Source organism: Rhinolophus ferrumequinum, chromosome 9 (assembly GCF_004115265.2).
Source record: "Rhinolophus ferrumequinum isolate MPI-CBG mRhiFer1 chromosome 9, mRhiFer1_v1.p, whole genome shotgun sequence".
Lineage (NCBI taxonomy): Eukaryota > Metazoa > Chordata > Mammalia > Chiroptera > Rhinolophidae > Rhinolophus > Rhinolophus ferrumequinum.
In genome coordinates, this window is record NC_046292.1 from 65,126,909 (window position 1) to 65,149,640 (window position 22,732).

Below are 22,732 nucleotides of genomic sequence, written 5' to 3' on the forward strand. Positions count from 1 at the left end.
CCATTTGATAATGATGCAATGCCTATGATTGGCCACCGCAATGAGGATGATACCTACACAAACAATCTAAAAGAATTGTGCAATCCAATGAGTATGTAACACATTAGCTATCTTAGAAAGAATAAATGTCATGTGTTCAGCATAATTCCCATTGCTACTTAACAACTAAATCTTTAGAATAAGATAAGGAAGGTTCATCAAAATATTTTAGTAATTTATTACATCTATGCAAATATTCTGGTCTGATTCAAATCCCCACTTTAAGCAGATACATAAATACTCTCTCCTCACGTCTCCTAAAGGTTTATTGTAACGTGCAAAAATGGTGCTCTGTGTGAATGTTATTCTGTTCCTAGCTTTACATCTCTTGCCTGGAATGAAAAGCTCAATGGTAAGTTTGAAGAACAATGGATATGATGGCATTGTCATTGCAATTAACCCCAGTGTGCCAGAAGATGAAAAACTTATTCAAAACATAAAGGTAAGAAAGAAAATTTTATTATCACCTTACTTTTATGTCAATAAGTATTTTCAACTCATGTTGCCTAGGCACATTACACATACTCACACAGAGTTATAACTTTCCAAAATTGCTTTGACAGTATTCATCACTTATATAGCATGTACCTAAACTCTCAAAATTAATATCTGCTTAGTTTAAGTATGATTTATCATATATTAATAGTATTAGTCATTCTCCTAATGAATTATTAAAAGGCCAAATTACTAATATTTTTGCAGTTTGTTAAGCTAATAGAAAGACCTTAGAGCTACCAGAGATTTATTTTTAAATTTTATCTTTATAAAGTTAATTTTATAATGATTAAATAACTAACCAACATTTAAGCCTGAGAGGTTCATTATCTTACAAATTTTTTCAGTTGATCAAATCTGAAAAATTTAAAACTCTTTTGTATTTGATCTTAAAGAAAACATTATGTATTTTTTCAGTTGATTTACTTCCTAATTTTATTTGGGTTACTCAGTATAATAAAAAAATTTCATATATAGCACTTTAATATATATTATCTTCTTTGATGCTCCAAATACCCTTATGAGATGGTCAAGCACAAAGATTATTACTCTTGTTGCATAAATGAGAGAAGTTAAGTGATTTGTAGAGTCATATAATAAGTGGCAAAATTGGGACTTGAAGCCAATAAGACATATATATTTTTATTTCCATTACTGCTTGGTAAAACATTGCCTTTTATGAACACATTCTATATGAAATGATAACTCTAAATAAATCCTGCAAAAATTTTTTAATCAACAAGTATAAAATCTACACAACTTTAAATTCCCAACCCAATTGTAAGCACCTCTAGATGATTAAATAAGCAACTTGCCACAGGCTCCCAGTCTTAATATCTTTATATTAAGTCTTTATATCTTGCTCAGCACCTTCACTCCCCTCTCCAACTCAAAATGTTGAATGCAGGTTAGGATAAAAATTAGAGTTGATTTTTGAGCACATGAAAATGAGAAGTTTACAAACTAGAGAAATATGGTAAAATTTAACCTCTTTTTCAGTTAGTCTTTACCAAAATATTTGGGGAAAGGGAGCTTAGATTTGCTATTTCTTGTTTGTATATACACTTTTATGCTCATTTCATTGTGCAATTGTCACCACAAGGTATTTTAAATTTTCTCAGGAAATGGTAACTGAAGCTTCTTCTTATCTGTTTCACGCCACCAAACGAAGGGTTTATTTCAGGAATGTAAGCATTTTAATTCCACTGACCTGGAAGTCAAAATCTGAGTACTTAAAGCCAAAACAAGAATCATATGACAAGGTAGGATATTTTATCTAGCTTTTAAACTGCTTCTTTCTTCCTGTGCTTCTTCTCTTTGGAGTGACAATGGTCAGTAAACTTTCATAGATTTCAGGTGTACAATTCTGTAATACATTGTCTATATATCACATTGTGTTTCACCACCCAGAGTCAGTTCTCCTTCTATCACCATATATTTGACCCCTCTCCTATGCATTTTAAAAATTAATATAATATCTTAGTAATTACTAATCACTACTTTAGTAATTAAATTAGTGATATTACTTTTCTTAGATTAAAACTTCCTTATTGTTATTGCTCCTGAGCTCTGTTTTGGTTTGTTTGTTCTGCTTTTTAGGCAGATGTCATAGTTGCTCATCCTTACCTAGAATATGGAGATGATCCCTATACACTTCAGTATGGACAATGCGGAGAAAAAGGACAATATATACATTTTACTCCAAACTTCTTGTTGTCTAATAATTTGCTTTTCTATGGATCCCGAGGTAAGGATATCCGTTTTATGCTTCTATTTTTATTTCCACTGGAAATAAATATAACACTGTGATTAATGGTAATTTTAAAGACTTTTTAAAGAAAAAAAATAGGTATCAATTAATACCTTTGTTTGGAAATATACTAGTTATTTCTTTCTCCAGTTGTGTTTAAGAATAAAATTAGTCATTTTGGATACTAATCCATTTCAACTTTTTTTGGCTTAGTGAATGGTGTCAATTTCCAGAGTTCCTTGACACAGTTAGGTTGGGAATATTGGGCAGGGAGACTATAATATAAGAAAACTGAATTAAAATATTATAAATGTAAATTTATAAGTGGCGATATTCTCTCACAGGCAGAGTATTTGTCCACGAGTGGGCCCACCTCCGATGGGGAGTATTTGATGAGTATAATGAACATCGGCCATTCTATATTTCTAGCCAGAACACTATTGAAGCAACAAGGTATCATTGTATTAAAACATGTTTTAAAATTTTTTCACCTATAACTTTTTAATTTTCTATACTAGGCAAACAAAGGCTAACTCAGTGGTTGAATGTTCACAGTTAATTGCAATATCTGACCTACCCCACACTATGTAAGTGTTCAACTACTGCTGAGAATTCCACCTTGAAATTAACATCAATCCTGAATTGGGAATCATTTCAGTATTCCTGGGGATTGTACTAAAATACGTTATTGTCAAAAGAGAAAGGAAAAAGCTATAGCCTAAATCTTAAGATATCTAAGAAGTGGCGTTCAAGTTCCTACCCAATCTTTCATTTCATTTGAGTCATAACTGTTTCATTAAAATCAACTAAACTACTGGAGCTTCATGTTAAATATATTTTACTTTTTATTTAGCCTTGAACCTAAAGGGAAAAAAAAGTATTTTTCATAAGGACATGTAAGTTAACTGATTTTTTAAGAAATATAATCCGGGTAGATTATGATAGGTCCAGCATTTAAAGGACAACAGAAATCAGTATAATAGAAAATAAGTCTTTGGAATAAAAATCATATTAGAGGAAAGAAGTGTGATAGAAAAAACGTCTCTCCCCATCTCCTCTCAACCCAGGATACTCATTCCTCTCACCTCAACCCATGCAACTCCTCCCAGCACTACCTCCCTTATCCAAGCAATATTGTTCCTCCTTCAAGGCTCAGTTTAAATGTTTCTCTCCTAAGTGTCTTTCCTCTCCCTCCATTTGGAGTTAGATAACCTTGAGAGTGTTCACAGAGCAATATGCCTGGGCTTCTCTCACAATGGGCAGTAATTGTCTGCGTACTTTTATTTTCCCCAAGAGACTTTAAGATCCTTCAGGACTGATTTTCTTTTTTATTTTTAATCCTCCAGTTTAGGCTTGACACAAAGTCAAGTAAAAGCTAAACTTATAATGTATCAAACAACAAATTTATAATAAATCAATGAAAAACAAATGAGTTTCTTTATCAGTCATAAAACGAGATATATTAGTAAAAAAAAAAGTAGCTAAAATAATATTAGCTGAGCTCCTACTGTGTGCCAGGCACTTTGTTTGAAGCAGTATAAATTTAACTTTTAGGCTTACACTAGAGCTAACCCTCTTGAAAAATATGAATCACCATCTCCTTTAATCCTTGCAATACAAATAAATTTATTAAACTGGATTAGTGTTATAAAATTTAATATTAACACAGAAGGGGAATAAATCTTGCAGATAAACTGGAATTCTTTAGAATCTTTAGCCATACTCCACCCCCATTCCCTGCCAGGTACTTGACAATTGTCTTACTTATCATAAAGACCAAATGATTTGAATGCACAAACATTTCCATACAGGGTTTATTTTTATTTCTTTCCTCACACTAGCTCAGTGGTTTTTAAATGTAAGTTGCAAAATGCTGTAAACACAAAACCATGTGGTATATATATGGTATACATATATATATGTATATATGTACAAGGTATGATTTTAAAAAGTAGAGTAAATGTTTAAATTTTAAAATTTTTATTACAGTAAAATACACATTGCCATTAATCCCCTTTAAAATACTCCCCCTCACTTCAAACACACTTATCCCATCGTTCTTGCCACTTTCTGAAGCAGTTCTGGAAGTCCTCTTCCTCGAGTGGCTTTAGTTGCGTTGTCATGGCTGCCTTGATGTCCTGAATCTATTCAAAACGTTTACCTTTCATGGTCATTTTGACTGTGGGGAAGAGCCAGAAGTCACATGGTGCCAGATCCGGTGAATAAGGTGGATAAGGACACGCCATAATGTTTTTATTTGACAGAAACTGCTGTGCCAAAAATGATGTGTGACACAGTGCGTTGTCATGAGAGGATGAAGTAAAGACACTCATGAAACAGGAGTTCCAGAACTGCTTCAGAAAGTGGCAAGAATGATGGGATAAGTGTATTCGATGTGAGGGGGAGTATTTTGAGGGGAATTAATGGCAATGTGTATTTTCCTGTAATAAATTTTTTTATTTAAATATTCACCATATTGTTTGATCACATCTTGCAATAGTGTATACATACATATATATATATGTATACACATATATATATATACACACACATATATATTATATATATAATTTAAGAGGGTTCTATAACATATAATTCAAGAGGGTTCTAAGCATAATGTTGATGCTCCCATCCTCGTTAAGAAGCAACTCCTCTGTGTCTCTTAAATTATTTAATCTTTATAACATCCCTCTGAGTTAGGGATTATCATCCTTAGCCCAACATAACAAGGATAATAGATTTGTTAATCACATTAGTGAGCAATAAATATTAATAAATATGAACTGATATCATTGTTCTTGTTGAAATCGATCGTAAATAGGGGTAGGATACTGAGACTACTGTCAAAATGTTTGGTACATGATCTATAGCAATTATTATTGAGGGAAAGATTTTAGGATGTTAGTATTTAAGATTTTAGGATGTTAGTATTTATTCACGATTTGTCTGGTCTTCATATGTAAATGTAAAATAATTCTTTCATCATAGATGTTCAACTCTTTTGACTGGAAGTAATGTGGTTTTAAAGAAATGCCAGCAAGGCAGTTGTATAACAAAGCCATGCAGACGTGACTCACAGACCGGGTTGTATGAAGCAAAATGTACATTCTTGCCAGAAAAATCTCAGACTGCAAGGGAATCCATAATGTTTATGCAAAGTTTTGATTCTGTAAGTACCTCTTTTTTCTACTCTCACAAAGGAACTCTTTGGGGAAAAAAATGATTTGGGAAATTGGATTTTCTGCTATGAAAATATATATACTAGTAGAAACGTGGGAAATTATTCAGACAATTAATTAACAGCCATTTTCTCCAGCATGTGTCAGGTTATGTCTGGAAATTATTCCGCCCTTTCTTGTTAAACTGTTTCTTTCTTCAGAGGTAGAAATGTACCCGTCTTCCTACTTGGTGTCACATAATTTCTTACAACATGCTTTCCCTTATTTAACTTCTGTAAATTTGTGTCTAGAACTACAAACTTAATTTTAATTCTCTCTTCTAAGTATTCGTCATATTACTTTTCCAAAGTAATTCATTCTGTAGCTTTAGAAAGTACTAACATTCTAGATTTTCCATTATCTAAAACACACCAAGCTATTGCAAATGATATTTTGAAAACATATACGGCTCTGTCCCTATAGAACAAACTTAAGGAAAAAATTCACAATCATCCACCTGACCAATTAAAAAGTAACAACACAATAATTCAAGTTCCAAAGCTAATGTTTCACCTGAAATATCTGGTTTAAGTGTATAAAACTCAGACAAGATAAGCCTCAAAGTCAGATAGATTTGATATCAAAACCCAGTTTGTCATCTTCAAGCTGTTCACTATGAGCAAACTGCTAAATCTGAGATTTAGTTGTCTCATGTTTTAAATATGAATTATAATACTTTTCACAGTGTCATTGTTGTTAGATTTATAACAGCAAATATAAGTAAAGTATGATCACAGTGCTTAGCACAAGGTGAGTACAAAATAAACGTTAAATTTTTAATTGTTAAAATTTATAAAATATTTGAATAATAGTCAATGTCTCTTTCCCTGGGTAAGTCCAATCTCAATTAATGCAAACATTATAATTACCTAATAAAAATTTCGACACATTTTAAAATATGAAACAGATAAAAGTGACCCAAAAAATATCAAACTAAAGTAAATATGCTACCTCTAGATAGTAAGACTAACTTATTTAAAGAAGCCAATTTTCATATATCAAGTCACCAGCAACAAATACTTCCATAGAAGGAGATTTTTAAAGGCCCAATAAAATTTTAAATTGTTTTAAAGCCTAGGGCACTAATGATAAAAGACTTGAGTCAAAACAAAGACTTCATATTTTCTTCTAAAACGCTTAAATGAACCCAATTAGAATTAAAGTAGAAATTGTTTTGCAGCCTAATAAAGTTCCCTCCTGAAATATTTGAAACATGAGTCAAGAAAGTTCACTTTAACCTGATGAATCTGGATCAGCAAAGGCTAGCCAAAGAATTTAGCAACCAAATATATCTATTTGGAGATCATAAATATATATATATTTATATATATATATGTATATATAAATATACACACATATATATATGTATATATAAATACATATATACATATATATGTTCCATATATACATATTCCAATTATCCTCTTGTGTCATGTGACACACATATATAGATATTCCAATTATCCTCTTGTGTCATGTGATTGTCATGTGATATATATATATCACATGACACAAGAGGATAATTGGAATATGTACTGTCTGTACTAAACTATAAATCCCCAAACCATTTGACTATTAGGAGATAACTTGTGCTGCCTACCTGGGAGATAAACAATAATGTAGAAGATCATGTAGCTGAAATATAGAGGGCAACTAATTATGTAAGATATGGCTCAGACATAAATACTACATTTAACCATATAGCTTGTCCAGAATAACACTAGCTTCTAATTATCATAACATAGACTAAATATATTGCATAGCATCTATACCCAGAGCATAAGATCAGACCTAGGAGAGCTATGATCTGAGATATTGAATGTTTAATCCCATGATTTCCTTCCCTTAAATTTAATTATTCCCACTTCATATCCAGCACTGTGTTAGGAGCTGGAAATACAGAAATAATTAAAGATAACTATTCTTGAGGAACTCAGTTTAGTGACAGAGGTAGAGGTACAAGAAAAATACATATGAGTACCAAGTAGGAAGAGATAAACCAAGTGCTATAAGAGTATAGCAAACACCTCTAACTGGAGGTCAGAAAATTGTTTCTAAAGAGATGAGTTTTGAACTGGGATTTGAAAAAATGAGCATGAATTTACCAAAGCAGGAAAGGGAAGTGTATTCTAGGCAAAGAAACAGGTTTTCAAAAGCAAAGAATGGAAATAAACAGGAATGCCTTGCTTTACAACTATATAAGTTGAGCACTGCCCAAATTATTTGCTTCATGGTCACTAAAGATTTTAATACTTATTAGAACAATTTTTAGGTAGATAGCAGTGAAAAATGAGAGAAAGGAAGGAAGGAAGGAAGGAAGGAAAACATGAGAAAGGGGCACCTTTTTCTAATTTGTATAAAATTTCCTTCGCTTTTTCTATTTGGGTTAGCAGATAGAAAGTTTCTGGCGTACTCTAAGGACAAGAAAAAGTTCAGTGTCATACAAGCAAAGGACACACGGTGAGCAAGAAGCAAGAAACGAAATTGAAACAAGAAACTGGGACTCACAAAGCTAAGGGGTTTAGCTTTTATCTTATCAGCTTCAGACTGGGAATGTAATCAGCTTATTTCTTTCAGGAAGATAATCCTACTAATTGTGAACGACAAAATGGAGTGAGAAAATAGCAGAGGAAGGGAGTCCAATGGGAGGGCAACAACAAGAGGCAGAGAAGAGACCTGAAGGCCTTGCATAAAGGCAGTGGCAAAGGAAAGAGGGACCAGACTTGATGGGCATTTCATATCAGAAAGACTTGATTATGAATTACTGCTGTGATTTAAAACTGTATTTTTCTCCCATCCAATATAACCCCTCCTGGGAAATGTATTCCAGAACCATATTATAAGGAAAACAAACTGTTGAAACTTAAATAAAATGGATTCAGATTTAGAAATTTAGCTCTAAATCTGAGTTTACATCTAGACTTTGTATTGGAAAAACATTTTAAAAATTGAAATGACACTTAGGAAAGTATTTCTTACATGCTGAAGCATACTGCAAGATGAATTCCTTTCTGAACGCTGCACTAGTTTATGGGAGCATTTTTCCAAGTTACTAAATTTTCAAAATGTGTAAGATTTTCACAGATTCTATAGCAATGAAATGTCATTTGGCAAAATTACTGAACAAAACTCACCATTTGCAACTGAAAGAGAAGCAATCACATTTCCTCATTTTTTCCCCCCTACATTTTCATTACTTTTTCAGGAGTATTGTGTTTTTTTTTATGTCAGAGTTCAGCAGCGCTAATAACAATCCTGGTTGTTAGAATATCTGTTCTCAAGTTTTTCTATCAACTATAAAGAGAGAAAATACTTAGGCAATTATAGAAGGCCATTTTTTATCCCACTTTTAGGGGACAGCTAGAAATGACTGCAAACTCTCCATTTTTCCATAAAACTTAATTCAACTTTTGAGTCTCCCAAGAATCTAGAAGAGAAAGTAAGAAGTTGGCTTAAAACAGTTGTGCCAGCCACCACCACCCCACACTGCTATTATCTACGTATGCCTAAAAGAATCACTAAAACACTTTCAAGTGCTTCCTCTCTACTCAAATATGCAAAAGGGATGTCAGAATGAAATTTTCAGTTTTCAGGAGATAAAATCTGTGGAATATGTATATGGCATTCAACTGCATAGTTGGAAAGAAAGGTACTGCCTCACCAGTTACCATAATATCGTCTTCTAATTGATTTTTTTCCAGGTGACTGAATTTTGTACAGCAGAAACACACAATGCAGAAGCTCCAAACCTACAAAACAGAATGTGCAATCACAGAAGTACATGGGATGTAATCATGACCTCTGATGATTTTCGGACTGCATCTCCCATGACAGGAAGAAATCTACCACCTCATCCTATATTCTCATTGATCAAGTCCAAACAGCGAGTAGTCTGTTTGGTACTAGATAAATCTGGAAGCATGAATTCAGTAAGACATTTATTTGTTAGCTCCCTTAAATTAAGTATTTAAGCTAATAGAAATATAATTTAATCAGAGTTCTTCTAAACTAACTAAAATATATATTTATTATTCTAATAAATTTTAGTACAATAATTTTATAATACAAGTACTAAAAGATACTATGTTAAAAAATAAAAATTATTATGTTAAGGTTATTGGATTATGGATAATGTTTACTTTTTAATTTTTAGTTCTAACAAACTAGAAATAATATAACTAAAGAAAAAAAAACTTCCTTAATTCCACCATTGAGCATTTGTCATTCCAGTTTCTTTCGTTTGTGTATTAGTTTTTCGTTCTCAAAAATGTGATTATATTTTATATAATGTTTATAATATGATTTTTTTACTTATTATACCTTAAACAGTCCTCCTGGGAAAAAAAATGATTCCATTTTTAATGGTTGTATCATATTCACTTATCAGAATTTAGTCAAATAACATCCTGGACATTTTGGAGATGTTCAACTTATTTAAAATTGTATTGCAATGAAAATTTTTGTATGCATTTTTAAAATATTTCCTTAGCAGAAATTCCTGAATATAAAACTGTTAAATAAAAGTTATAGATTTTTAAGGCTTTTCCAAGTATAACATGACCGATTTTTAAATATTTTCTTTACTATTATTTCTTTTTAATAAAAGAAAGGAGTTAAATTCTAAAATATTATAATCATCGATTGTCATGATCTGTGGCCCATAAACAATTTTGTCTTTCATCAATCTGTCAAGGTTTGAGGAGACGTCAGGAATTGTTCAGACATATTTTTCTTACAGGAAGATCGTCTCTTTCGAATGAATCAAGCAGCAGAAATATACTTGGTTCAAATTATTGAAAAGGGATCATTAGCTGGGATGGTCACATTTGAAAGTTTTGCTACAATCCAAAATAATCTTATAGAAATAACTAATGAGAATGCTTCCCAAAGAATCACTGCAAATCTGCCTCAAGTAGCTAATGGTGGAACTTCAATTTGCAGCGGACTCAAAGCAGGATTCCAGGTAAAATAAAAAATGTTTTTTCTAAATATCATTTGCCATAAAAAATGTTTTTCTAAATATCATTTGCCATTTACCATTGCTTTTAATTTTGTCCAACCATCTTTGAACAAGGGTCATGAGATCATAGGTCCTTCATTTAAATAATTTTTTTAAAAGATCTGCTACTGTGTTGTTTGTTTACAGCTGGAGCCTCTCTGAGTTGCACTGGGGAGTGGTTAAGGGAAGAAAAATCCAGTGTGTACATAATCATCATGATTTTATTGAGGAGTTCCCTATTTCTTTATCGCTCCCACAGTCTGAATTTTCATGAGCAGAAAATAATGCTATTGAGGGGACCGTGGAAAAAGAAAATTAATAATATTTCTATATTATCGATAAAGAAAACCTCAGTTCATCAAGTTACATTAACATTTAACAATCACAAAGATAGAAGTAGTTCCTCAAGCAATATAGATCAAACCCAAGACACATAGGTGGAAGTGTAATGAAACAAAAATTGTGAAATCAAAAATTGGGAGCAAATTTTGAGCGCTAAATTAAACTGCCTCCAGTATTCGTTTGAATTTCTTCCCATCTAAATATAGCCTATATTTAAGCCTATTTATCATCATTCTTTAAGTCACAAAAACAGAAAGCTGCTTTCCTTCACTGATCTTTTCATTGCCTCAGCTAATATGTAGAAATTGGTACTCTTATCCAGACCACTAATTAATAACATCTCTTAGCTTTCTCCATGATGTCTATTATTGTAAATTATAATAGTTTAAGAAGATATGCAGACTCTGGATTCAGACAAACCTGGGATTCTGGATCAATTATCTATAAGCTAAATAACCTTGGGTAAGTAACTCAACTCAGAAAATCTGTTTCCTCAACCAAGGAAATGTGGAAAATAATAATACCTATCTCATTGAATTGTGAGAATTATGTAAGATAAGTAAGTGCTCAAGAAAAGATTCTAATATCTTTTAGAATCTATTATATAATAATTCTTATTATGTATACATGTATATGTGTATTTATTTCTAAACTATGACAGTACTATATATTGGGAATGTCTCATAATGTTTGCATATATTGGTTCACACATGTTTTTCTTAATATATTTTGATATATTATCTTATATTTTGACCACAGAGTCTATTGCTGAATAGATTCTGTCAAATCACATTCAAAGCTATAAATACCTCTTATATATGTAATGAAACCACATCAATATATAAGCATTTTGCTTACATAATCATTAGAGTAATAGCTAAAATTTATTGAGCATATACTACATTATTGTCTATATTAAATGTTTTACATGTATGATCTTGTTTTATCCTTACCATTACTTTTTTAGTCAGATACTATTTATTATGCCCATTTTGCACATAAGGAAACTGAGGTTCAGAGTATTAAGTGTATTTCTCAAGATCGTATAGTCAGTAATTGGCAAATCTAGGACTTAAAACCTGGTGTTTCTTACTCCAAAGTCCAAAAAGTTAATCACCTCACCAAGCTATTTATAGAACTCTATTACGTATGAAACAGTGAGACACTGACTTAATACTAGCTGTTCTATCCAGCAAATGGCAGGGTTGGAATTTACTCTCAATTGTCTAACTAAAGATCTTAGCAAATAGTCTTGGTAGAAGTCGGAAAAAAAGTTAAAAAAAAATGTAATACTTAATCATAAATTTATGAACTTCCTTCTTCACGATAGATCAATGTTTTTTTTTCCAGGAAATCATGAGATTCTTCAATGATCAACTGAAATGTGTAAAAGGCATATGCCACATCACTTAACCTTGCACACCTGCGTTTAGTCATGACTTTATTGATGCTGTGTAGTCTGAAGCCTTCTAAAACTACCTCAGTCATATACTTCCACCCCAAATATCTCCTGAGATAATAATAATAGCTAAGATTAACTGAGTGCTTACTATTACCTTGGCATTGTTCTAAGTGGTTTATTCTTCCTCCCTTGGGTAGCTAGTGTATATATGTGAAAGGATTACAACTGTTAACACCCTATCTTTGAAAGCCTACAAGACCCTTACACATTACACTAATTTCCATGGCAACTCAGCCTGAAATGGAAATGCAAAAAGTTCCTTTTTGCCTATTCTCAGGCCTAGGCCTAAAGACTTCTCTAAGACTAAATAGGTTAGTTTAAATTTATTTAGGTATGATGTTCTGTAATTAATAATCTGGTTTTTCACTACCAGGTAATTACCCTAAGTGACCAGAGCATTTCTGGTTCTGAAATCGTATTACTAACAGATGGGGAAGATGATAAAATAAGTTCATGCTTTGATGAGGTGAAACAAAGTGGGGCGATCATCCACACTATTGCTCTGGGACCTTCTGCTGCCAAAGAACTGGAGACCCTTTCAAATATGACAGGTAAACCTTTGGGATATAGTTTGAATAGAAAATATATTTTTAGTCTCCCCCATTCCAGGGGCTCTTTCCCTTAAACTACAAAACTACTTAAAAATTTCCTATCCTAAAAATTAATCTTTGTCCTTTCCTTGTCCTTGTTCTTCAAATTAATAGCCTTCCTCTCCACCCCACCCCAACCTGTTTCCATTTGTACCTACACGAGCTTCTTTTAATATTAGTCAAGATTTGCTGTCTCCATTTCTCATCACTTGCTACCAATACCACCAATTTGAAACTTCTTTCCAAATGGTTCCCAATGACTTACTTAACTGTAATTTCAAAATTCTTCCTCAGTACCTGTCCTGCTCAGTCCTACAGTAGAGATTCAGATGGTCTTATTTCATAGAGGAAGAAATGCAAACCTAGAGAATACAAACAGCTTGCACATGGCTATAGTTACAGTCCTGATTACTAATTCTTGCCTTCTGCAATCCATTCTTTTCCAATTCCTTATACCTAAGTAATCTCTCTCTTCATTAACTCTTCTATTATTTATTTTCTGCACTTAATTATTACTTTATTCTAAACTGTCATTCTCTGTTTTTGGTATATCTTAGCGACAACTAGAAAATAAGCAGCTAGTTCAAAAAATTGTCTGAAATTCCATTTTTACAATATTATTTAGTGATTAGATCAGCTTTATTAATGTGGCAGGCACTTGTATCTAATTGATAAAAACAAAAAACACAATAATATTGGGCCAGTTCCTTAAATTTTCTTCATTCTAACTTATTTTGAGCAAGGTTTTAGGTATTATTTTGGATATGTTCTGGACACTGATATACTAAAAGTAATTAAGGGTCTGGGAAATTCATCTTTTGTAAGTTTAAAATAAAATTTAAAAATATATTTTAAAGTATATTAATAAGATACCAATAAAAATATGATTTTTTCCATTTAAAATTAGTTTATAAAAGTAAATAAAATTCCGTTTTAGGAGGACATCGTTTTTTTGCCCATAAAGACATAAATGGCCTTATTGATGCTTTCAGTAGAATTTCATCTGGAAGTGGCAGTATCACTCAGCAGGCTATTCAGGTCAGTATCTCAGAAAAATTTATTGCCTTTTCACATTTATAATTAATTTCTATTATCCTAATTAGTAACTTCTTCCTCTAATAAATAACTCTTTTGCCTGAAAACATTTCAGGTATGCAGAAAAAGAAAACATCCTTACTGAATTTGCTTTTCTGGAAAATTTATAGCCACCTTTTCTTTTGATATAATTATAAATGCTTTTTTCAAAACAATTCTTAGTTATTTTAATTGAAATCTTAAAAATAAATTTAGAATTACTCTGAACTGACCAAACTTTGAAATTTTATTAACTATAATAATAAATTTTTATGTGTTTGTTGTTTTTATTCATGTATCAGTTGGAAAGTAAAGCCTTAAATATGACAGCAAGGAAATGGATAATTGGTACAGTGCCTGTGGATAGTACAATTGGAAATGACACTTTTTTTGTTGTTACTTGGACAATACAAAAGCCAGAAATTCTTCTCCAAGATCCAAAAGGAAAGAAATATAAAACGTCAGATTTCAGAGAAGATGAACTAAATATTCGGTCTGCCCGTCTTCGAATACCAGGTATTGCAGAGGTAAGAATACTCTTTTATTTTCTCCAAGCTTTATCAATCAAGTTTGAGAAAAAAAAATGCAGATAACATCTTATACACTGTCAATATTAAAACAGTTACAGATAGTCTGTCATAAAAAAAGAAGCCAACTAGAATAATTAGGGATTCATATCCATACTTAACTAGCTTATAAAATCGTGTATAAAAAATCATTACTATTACTCTGCTTAAATTTCTAAATAATATTCCAAACAGAGTAGGAAAATACTACAAAAGCTCTCAAATATTTTTTATTTTCAGACAGGTACTTGGACTTACAGCCTTCTAAATAATCATGACAACTTTCAAATGCTAACGGTAACTGTGACTACTCGAGCAAGAAATCCTACCACACCCCCAGTAATTGTAAACAGTCACATGAGTCAAAATACAGCACATTACCCTAGCCCAATGATTGTTTATGCACGAGTCAGTCAAGGGTTTTTGCCTGTTCTGGGAATCAATGTAACAGCCATTATAGAAACCGAAGACGGACATCAAGTAACATTGGAGCTGTGGGACAATGGTGCAGGTAATAAGAATCTGTATCAACTTCCACTGAACTTAAAATGCTACTACAGTCACATGACTTAGAAATCAATATTTCCCATGTATGCTAATGAATCACATTTTTAAATGAGTTAAATTTTATTTTAATGTTTTTAAATTTTTTTACTCAATTATCTTGAGTAGGCACAGACATACACATATTTATCTTTTTAAAATTTTATGAACAATTGTACTTTTCTCGTGGATCTTAAGAGGAGAATTTTTCTCTGTTTTCATTAGTGTCAGTGTTTTCAATATGCTTTCTCCAGTTTAGTTATATTTTCTTTATTTTGTTAAGATTCCTTTATGAAATTATAATAGTTACTATTAATGAATGCTTACCATGAATTTTTCTTTTGCAAAACCAAGGGTTAGCAAATGGTCAAGCCAAGCTTTGAAACTAAGCAGATTCCAAAGTTCATGTACTTAAAACACTGCTATACTATCTACCAAAATGGTTGCTATCACTATCATTTTTACTCTGTTGGTTGGCTAATTATTATATTTTAATATTAAGGTGCTGATATTGTCAAGAATGATGGCATCTACTCAAGATATTTTACACATTACCGTGGAAATGGTAGATACAGTTTAAAAGTACATGCCCAGGCAAGAAAAAACATAGCTAGGCTAAGTTTAAGACGACAAAACAAAGCTCTGTATATACCAGGCTACATAGACAATGGTAAGTGGCCTTAAAATAAAAATGTGTCATTTGGTTAGGTAAATTACATGCATCGAGGCATTGAAAATATAATGTACTCTGGAAAACCTCAGGATATAGTTATAAAATCATCTGCATGTTTCAAAACCATATTTATATCAATGGACTTATCATAGGCTATATGCTTCCAACGTGTTTTGTTTACATCCCCCTCAACTCATTTACATGAAAAAAATTTACTGAGCACGTCCTATATGGCAAGCATTGTGCTAGATGCTTGAACTACAAAGGTAAATAAGACACCAAAGTGGTCCTCAAAGAATTTACAGTCAAGTAGAAAAGAGAGCTGGTTAAAAGACAGTTCTAACATTGCATAATATCTCATTAATTTTAAAATGAGACCAGTAAAATCACCCACCTTCCCCTTTACCCTCTGGTAACCACTAAACTATTGTCTGCGTCTATGAGCTTTTGTTTCTTCATTTATTTGTCTTGTCATTTGTTGTTTTCAGTTGTATATACCACATATCAGTGAAATCATACAGTTCTCAACTTTTTCTGTCAGACTTATTTCACTTAGCATAATAATCTCAAGATCTATCCATGTTGTCGCAAATGGCACTATTTCATCTTTTCTTATGTCAGAATAGTATTCCATTGTGTATATATATCACATCTTCTTTATCCAATCATCTATTGAAATCATCTATTGATGATTTATCCAATCATCTTCGGTTGTTTCCATGTCATGGCCACCGTACGGTGTCTTGGCCACCGTAAATAAAGCTGTAGTGAACATCGGAACACATATATATCTTTACGGATAAATGTTTTCAAGATCTTTGGGGTAGGTACCCAGGAGACAGGTTGCTGGGTCATATGGTAATTCTATTCTTCATTTTTTGAGGAACCTCCACCCTGCCTTCCATAGTGGCTGCACCAGTCTGCATTCCCACCAACAGTGTATGAGGGTTCCTTTTTCTCCCCAGCCTCTCCAACACTTGTTATTATTTGTCTTTGTTGATGATAGCCATTCTAAGAGAAGATTTTCCAAACAACGCCTCCAATAAGGGGCTAATATCCAAAATATATAAGGAACTCATACAACGCAAGAACAAAAAAATAAACAATCCAATTTTTTTAAATGGTCAGAGGACCTGAATAGACGTTTCTCCCAAGAGGAAATACAAATGGCCAATAGACATGAAAAAATGCTCAGCATCACTAATCATCAGAGAAATGCATATTAAAAACACAATGAGCTATCACCTCAAAACAAGCTTTCTTTCACTGAAAGCTGTTATTTTTTCAATGTCTGCTATCAATCAATATTAACCCTTTACAGCTGCAAGATGAGATTACATGGTAAAAAAATAGCTATGGCAATATGAAAAGTTACAAAATTACTTTTTTATTAGGTAAAATTATACTGAATCCACCCAGACCTGACGTCAAAGATGACATGGCAGAAGCTGAAGTAGAAGACTTTAGCAGACTAACCTCTGGAGGGTCATTTACTGTATCAGGAGCTCCTCCTTCTGGTGATAATACTCGTGTGTTCCCACCAAATAAAATTACAGACCTCGAGGCTAAGTTTAAAGAAGATCATATTCAACTTTCATGGACTGCCCCTGGCAATGTCCTTGATGAAGGAAAAGGTAAGCTTGATATTACAATTTTAAATATACTAAAAGAAATCCCATTGGCTTTCATTTGCTAAGAATATTTTAAAGTCCTATTTATAAATAACGTGGAGAGTCTAATATGGGCTATTACTCACCTATTTTTAAGATGTGAAAAGTGAAGCTCTAAGAGATTAACTGACCAAAATTATTTCTAAATTTAATAACTTACGAATCTAACCCACTCTTGTCAGATTCTATTGTGCCAAACTGCCTCTCACAATATGAACCATCTTAGAAATTACTTTGAAAAGACAGTTAATAGGTTTCTGTTGCATTCTTTTCTCCCTACCAGGGAATATTTTTTCTAAGTATTTCTGTACTTGCACAAATTCGTTTATTGATTGACCGTTTTGAATTTTCAAACACTAAGAAATAATCCCTACTGTCCACATTCAGTTGAGTGCAGAAGACCCTTTGTGCAAGTAAATAGATAATTTCACAGAATGTGATAGGAGATATACTGTTGTAAGCACAGAATAATATGACAGCACATTTGGAGGCCACAAATTCCTGGCTGGAGGTTAAGATCACAAGGTATATTTTAAAAGGCTTCCCAGCAAAGACTATCCCTGACCTAAGTCATGAAGAATGAGAGAAGTTAGCTAAGTTAAGTGAATGTGTCCCACAGAAAGAAAGGAACACATGCAGAGAAACTGGTTTGAGAGATATGAATAAAGTTCAAGGCCAGAATATCTCATTCATTCAAACTTTCGAATAATAAATTGCTTTCATTCCAGAAAGTTTAAATTGATTTTTATCTTTGCTTTAAATTTAACAGAATTTCATTAGTATTTATGAACCACATTAGTACCACATTCCACTGTTAGTGGAATTAGTGCCACATTCCACTATTGTGCTAGACTAGTAGATTCTTTTGAGATAAAGCCAATCTTGCTATTTTTCCTTTTAAGGTGGAAAAATGAAAATGATATGTAATATCTATATATATGCAATATCTCAGGTGCTGGAAAGCCACATGTTCAGTATTCTTTCTCCTGTGTTACAATAAACCCCTCACTGTATACTCTCAATACAAAAGATGCTTTTTAATCTTTCATTTACTATATAGCATTTTTCAAAGCTATATTTCTTTTTATCATTATTATATAAGGAAAAGATTATTCTAAAGCCAAAGGAAACATAGAACACCAATGAAGAGCTCTTCTTCAATGTTGAAAACACTTATCCTAACAACTTCTGAAATACATTATTTCTTCTATGCTATGACCCTTAAATATATGGCAGAATAATAACAATAACAATAAATACTTGCACTGGAAAAGCCACAAATGAAATTACCTGACCAAATGTTTACTTCTAAATTCAATTCTATCAAGACCAACTCTTCAGTTCAAGATTGGTTTCATAATAAATGTCCCTCAGGTTGATTATAGAAACTAAAAGAAGGAAGAATGCATTATACATGGACACTGGGAGAGGAAGAACTTCACTGTCCTTAACCACAAATACCTAAAATAGGAAGGATCTAATCTCCTTCTTTCCTGTAACAAATAGGAAGAGGTTACAGTTGCCATCAAATGTTGCCCTCAGATATTGCAAAAGTAGGTAATAGCAGTGTCTCAAAGAATAAATGAATATTTACATAATTTCAAATGAAGTACTTAAATTCTCTGGGACCCAATTTCCATACCTGTCAAATATCCAAATTAGGCTAGATGACCTATAATTACTAAACAAATAGATGTAATTCTACTATTTCATGATTTTCTAACTCTATCACTTGGGCAGCAACTTAATAACTGTATTTCTGGCCAACAAGTAATTAAGAAGGTCAAATACATACCTAGAACAGTTCCACAAACTCTAATTGATACAAAAGGAGTATAAAACATAGTCTTTGCCCTCAAAAATCATATAATCTAATTGAAAAATAAATTGTTTTTTGGAGAAAAAACAATCTGGAAAACTCCATTTTGTGCAATAAAAGTTCATAGAAGAGAGTCATCAGGGTGGATGAAATACATGAACAAGACTTTATGAAGAAATTGAGCCTCCTATTAGACCTGGAAAATAAGTACAATTTGCATAAATAGGGAGAGGGAGACACACTTCAGGGGGTCATGACAGGGAGAAAATAATATGATCAAGATCAAGAAAGCAAAATTTCACAATGGAATATCTGAGTTAAAATAAGGGGGAAAGAAAGGAGTGGGAGAGAGAGACAGATAGATAGATGAACAGATCCACCTAAATGCCACACAGGGTGTATGTGAAGAATGGATTGATAAAGCCTATTTATTGAAAAACTAGAATGTTAAGTCAGAGGTCTTGAATTTTTTGAAAGCCACTAAATTGAAGTTATTTACCACATATTTATAACACCTTTAGTATTTCATTTAAAAAATAAAGTCGTCACTTCAAAAAAAACATCTGATGTTTTATTGTTTATGTCATTTCAGAATGTGAGAATATATTTTTATATTGATGGCTCTGGTAGATTTCTAAGGCCAGTTTTGAATGAAACATTTATGTTAGCATCTTCCTTTCCTTCCTTGATAAAATAAGAGTTATAATAGATAGTATTTCCAATGTTTATTAAGTCCCAGACATTGCGCTAAACACTTTTCCTGCAGTATTATATATAATTCTCACCACTAGAATAGCAGGCATTCAATAAATACTTGTTGAATGAATTGAATAACTGTTATCTTTATTTGACACATAAGAAAATTGAAGGTAAAAAAGATTAAATAATGTTTTCTTTGTTACACAGCTAGAACATAGTAGTAAAATTAAGGTGCTAATCAAAGTCTGCCTAACTCCTAAGCACATGGTAATTAGTACACACGCCAGGCTCTCTGCCTCCTTTTGCTCTTTGTCCTTATCCTTGTCTCCCTCTTTATTTATCTTCTCTCTTACTTTCCCTTCTGATTACTCCGTCTCTCAACTTAATGAGAAATACTACAGATGTGGGGTACTAACTGTCTTTACTGTACTTAAACATTAGTGTGTTCCTTGTTCTAAGTTAAAAGTGGATTCCGCTGTTTACATGTATCTCTAAAAAGAAATCTAGATGCTGTTTTTTAGTACAATGTAATTTTGAACTAAATTTTTTTATGATTAGATAACTAGACAAAAACTGTACACATATTTGTTCTTAAAATAAAGAAGATGGAATAACCAGACAAAAACTACAACTGGGATTTCCGTAACCAAAATCTAGTGTGCATTTTTGACAGGGCCCTAAATGTAAGGCAGTGTGGTGGCATTATGGCAGCCTAGTGATTTTAATATACATGAAATGTCTATTTGTTTTCTAGCCAAAAGCTACATTATAAGAATAAGTAAGTATCTCCTGGATCTCAAAGAAGATTTTCACAATGCTACTTTAGTGAATACTTCTAGTCTGATACCTGAGGAAGCTGGCTCAATAGAAAATTTTGAATTTAAACAAAAACTTTTAAAAATAGAAAATGGCACCAAATTATATATTGCAATTCAAGCCATCAATGAAGCCAACCTCATCTCAGAAATGTCTAACATTGCACAAGCAACCAAGTTAATTCCTCCACAGGCACTCACTGCTTTGGGAACCAAGAGTTCTGGAATCCGTTTGGCCATTTTGGGATTAGCTGTGGTTTTATCTATATTTTAAACTAGAAACTATATTAGAACTAAAATTGAACATTATATCTATTTGACAAACAGTTATTTAGAATTTAGTTTGCAGTACTCTTCTGTTATAAAACCCTTTGTAAGATAAAAGTGAATGTACAAAAATAAATTTCCTAATTACTGGAGTTCATTAATACTAATTAGTCTGATATTAATACTAATTAGTTGCTAAATGCATATCAAAATGAATATACCATTCCTGACCACTGCAATGTACACCTGAATCTGAAACTGAATAATAATGAATGTTAACTATAATTTTATATATATATATGGTCACAGTAAGTGGAGTACAGCATAAGGAGTAGAGACAATGGAAATATAACGGTGTGCAATATCAGAGGGGTAGTAGATTGGCAAAGGGAGGTTATCACTTTGTGAGGGGTATAAACGGCTAACCATTACATTGTTTTGTACACCTGAAATAAACGATAATTAAAAAAATGAGTATACCATTTTCTATCTTTGAAAAATTCATTTATTAACTCAATATAAAAAAAAGATGCATTTTTGTACCTGTAGGCTTTTTTATTGTGGTGTTCTTTTTTTTCTTTTTTTTTCTTGTACGTGGCTTTTAAAGAAACATTTTTAGACTGTTATTAATTCACTTGACGTATTAACAAAATCAGAATTTATCTAAACCATTTGAAAAACATTTATGTATCTACAATAGAAATAATTTTATGGTAGAATCATTTAGGTTTTATTATTGATTATAAATGAGTACTTCATGCTTAAATAAACTATAATTTAAAAAAGGCCTATAAGGATGACTTTTCAATGAGAAATGGTCTAAAGCAGTAAGGCGGTCAAATTTACTTTTTATAACTGATAAAAGTGGTATATCAAAGTTGTGAATCTAGGCATGAAATGACTACTAGCGAAATGCTTTTTTTTACATATATTGTGGAACATCACAATAAAGTCCTACTTATATTCTGAGACCATAATTAGGTCCTAAGAGTATCACCAAGATGCTCCATCAGGGCAGGGTTTATTTTTAACTGCTGTTTCCTCAGCATCTAGAATAGTACTTGCCACATAGTAGCTAGTCAATACGTATTTGCTAAATTAATATTTTCATACCATCAAATACAAATTTGACCCATTACATTAAAAATATCCACAAAATATGATGTGCATATGGTACTATGACGGCTTGATATAATGAAAACCAACCACTTAATAACAGTGATCTCAAACAACAGAGGGCATTTCAGGAAATTAATGTCAACAGAATTTGTAAACTAATTAAACACAAATTAAGCTATTAATATAACAATAGTGTGATTTTTTTCTTAGAGATACAGTGACAGAGAGACAGTTATAGTAGAGGAAAATTCTTTGTTTACAGGTAGGAAGATTTCAAAAAACTCTTTGAATGTCTGAAAGGGGGAAGCTGTATGCTATATCTGGAATAGTAAGAAAAAAAAATCCTAAAATATTAGCAAATCAAATCCAGAAGAAAATATAAAAAATAATAATATATTTTGAGCAAGTTGAATTTATCCTAGTAATCCGAAGATGGTTTAATATTAAAAAATCAATGTAATCTTCCAACTAACATATTAAAAAGAAAAATTATATTATCTCAATATATGCATAAAATAGAAAATCAATGTAATTTTCTACATTAACAGATTAAAAAGAAAAATCATATTATCTCAATACATGCATAAAAGTA

At 32.0% G+C, this 22,732-nt stretch overlaps 1 protein-coding gene across 1 annotated transcript; it reads left to right on the forward strand.

Moving 5' to 3' along the window:
- Positions 1-274: 274 nt before the first annotated feature.
- Positions 275-21,474, forward strand: LOC117026974 (calcium-activated chloride channel regulator 1-like). The gene is made up of 14 exons (XM_033114310.1): positions 275-481; positions 1,656-1,796; positions 2,134-2,281; positions 2,629-2,737; positions 5,273-5,453; positions 9,204-9,431; positions 10,241-10,465; positions 12,679-12,856; positions 13,833-13,933; positions 14,272-14,496; positions 14,776-15,046; positions 15,581-15,748; positions 17,146-17,385; positions 20,694-21,474. The coding sequence occupies exons 1-14, from the start codon at positions 323-325 to the stop codon at positions 21,026-21,028; spliced, it is 2,709 nt and encodes a 902-aa protein (XP_032970201.1). The 5' UTR covers positions 275-322; the 3' UTR covers positions 21,029-21,474.
- Positions 21,475-22,732: the final 1,258 nt, after the last annotated feature.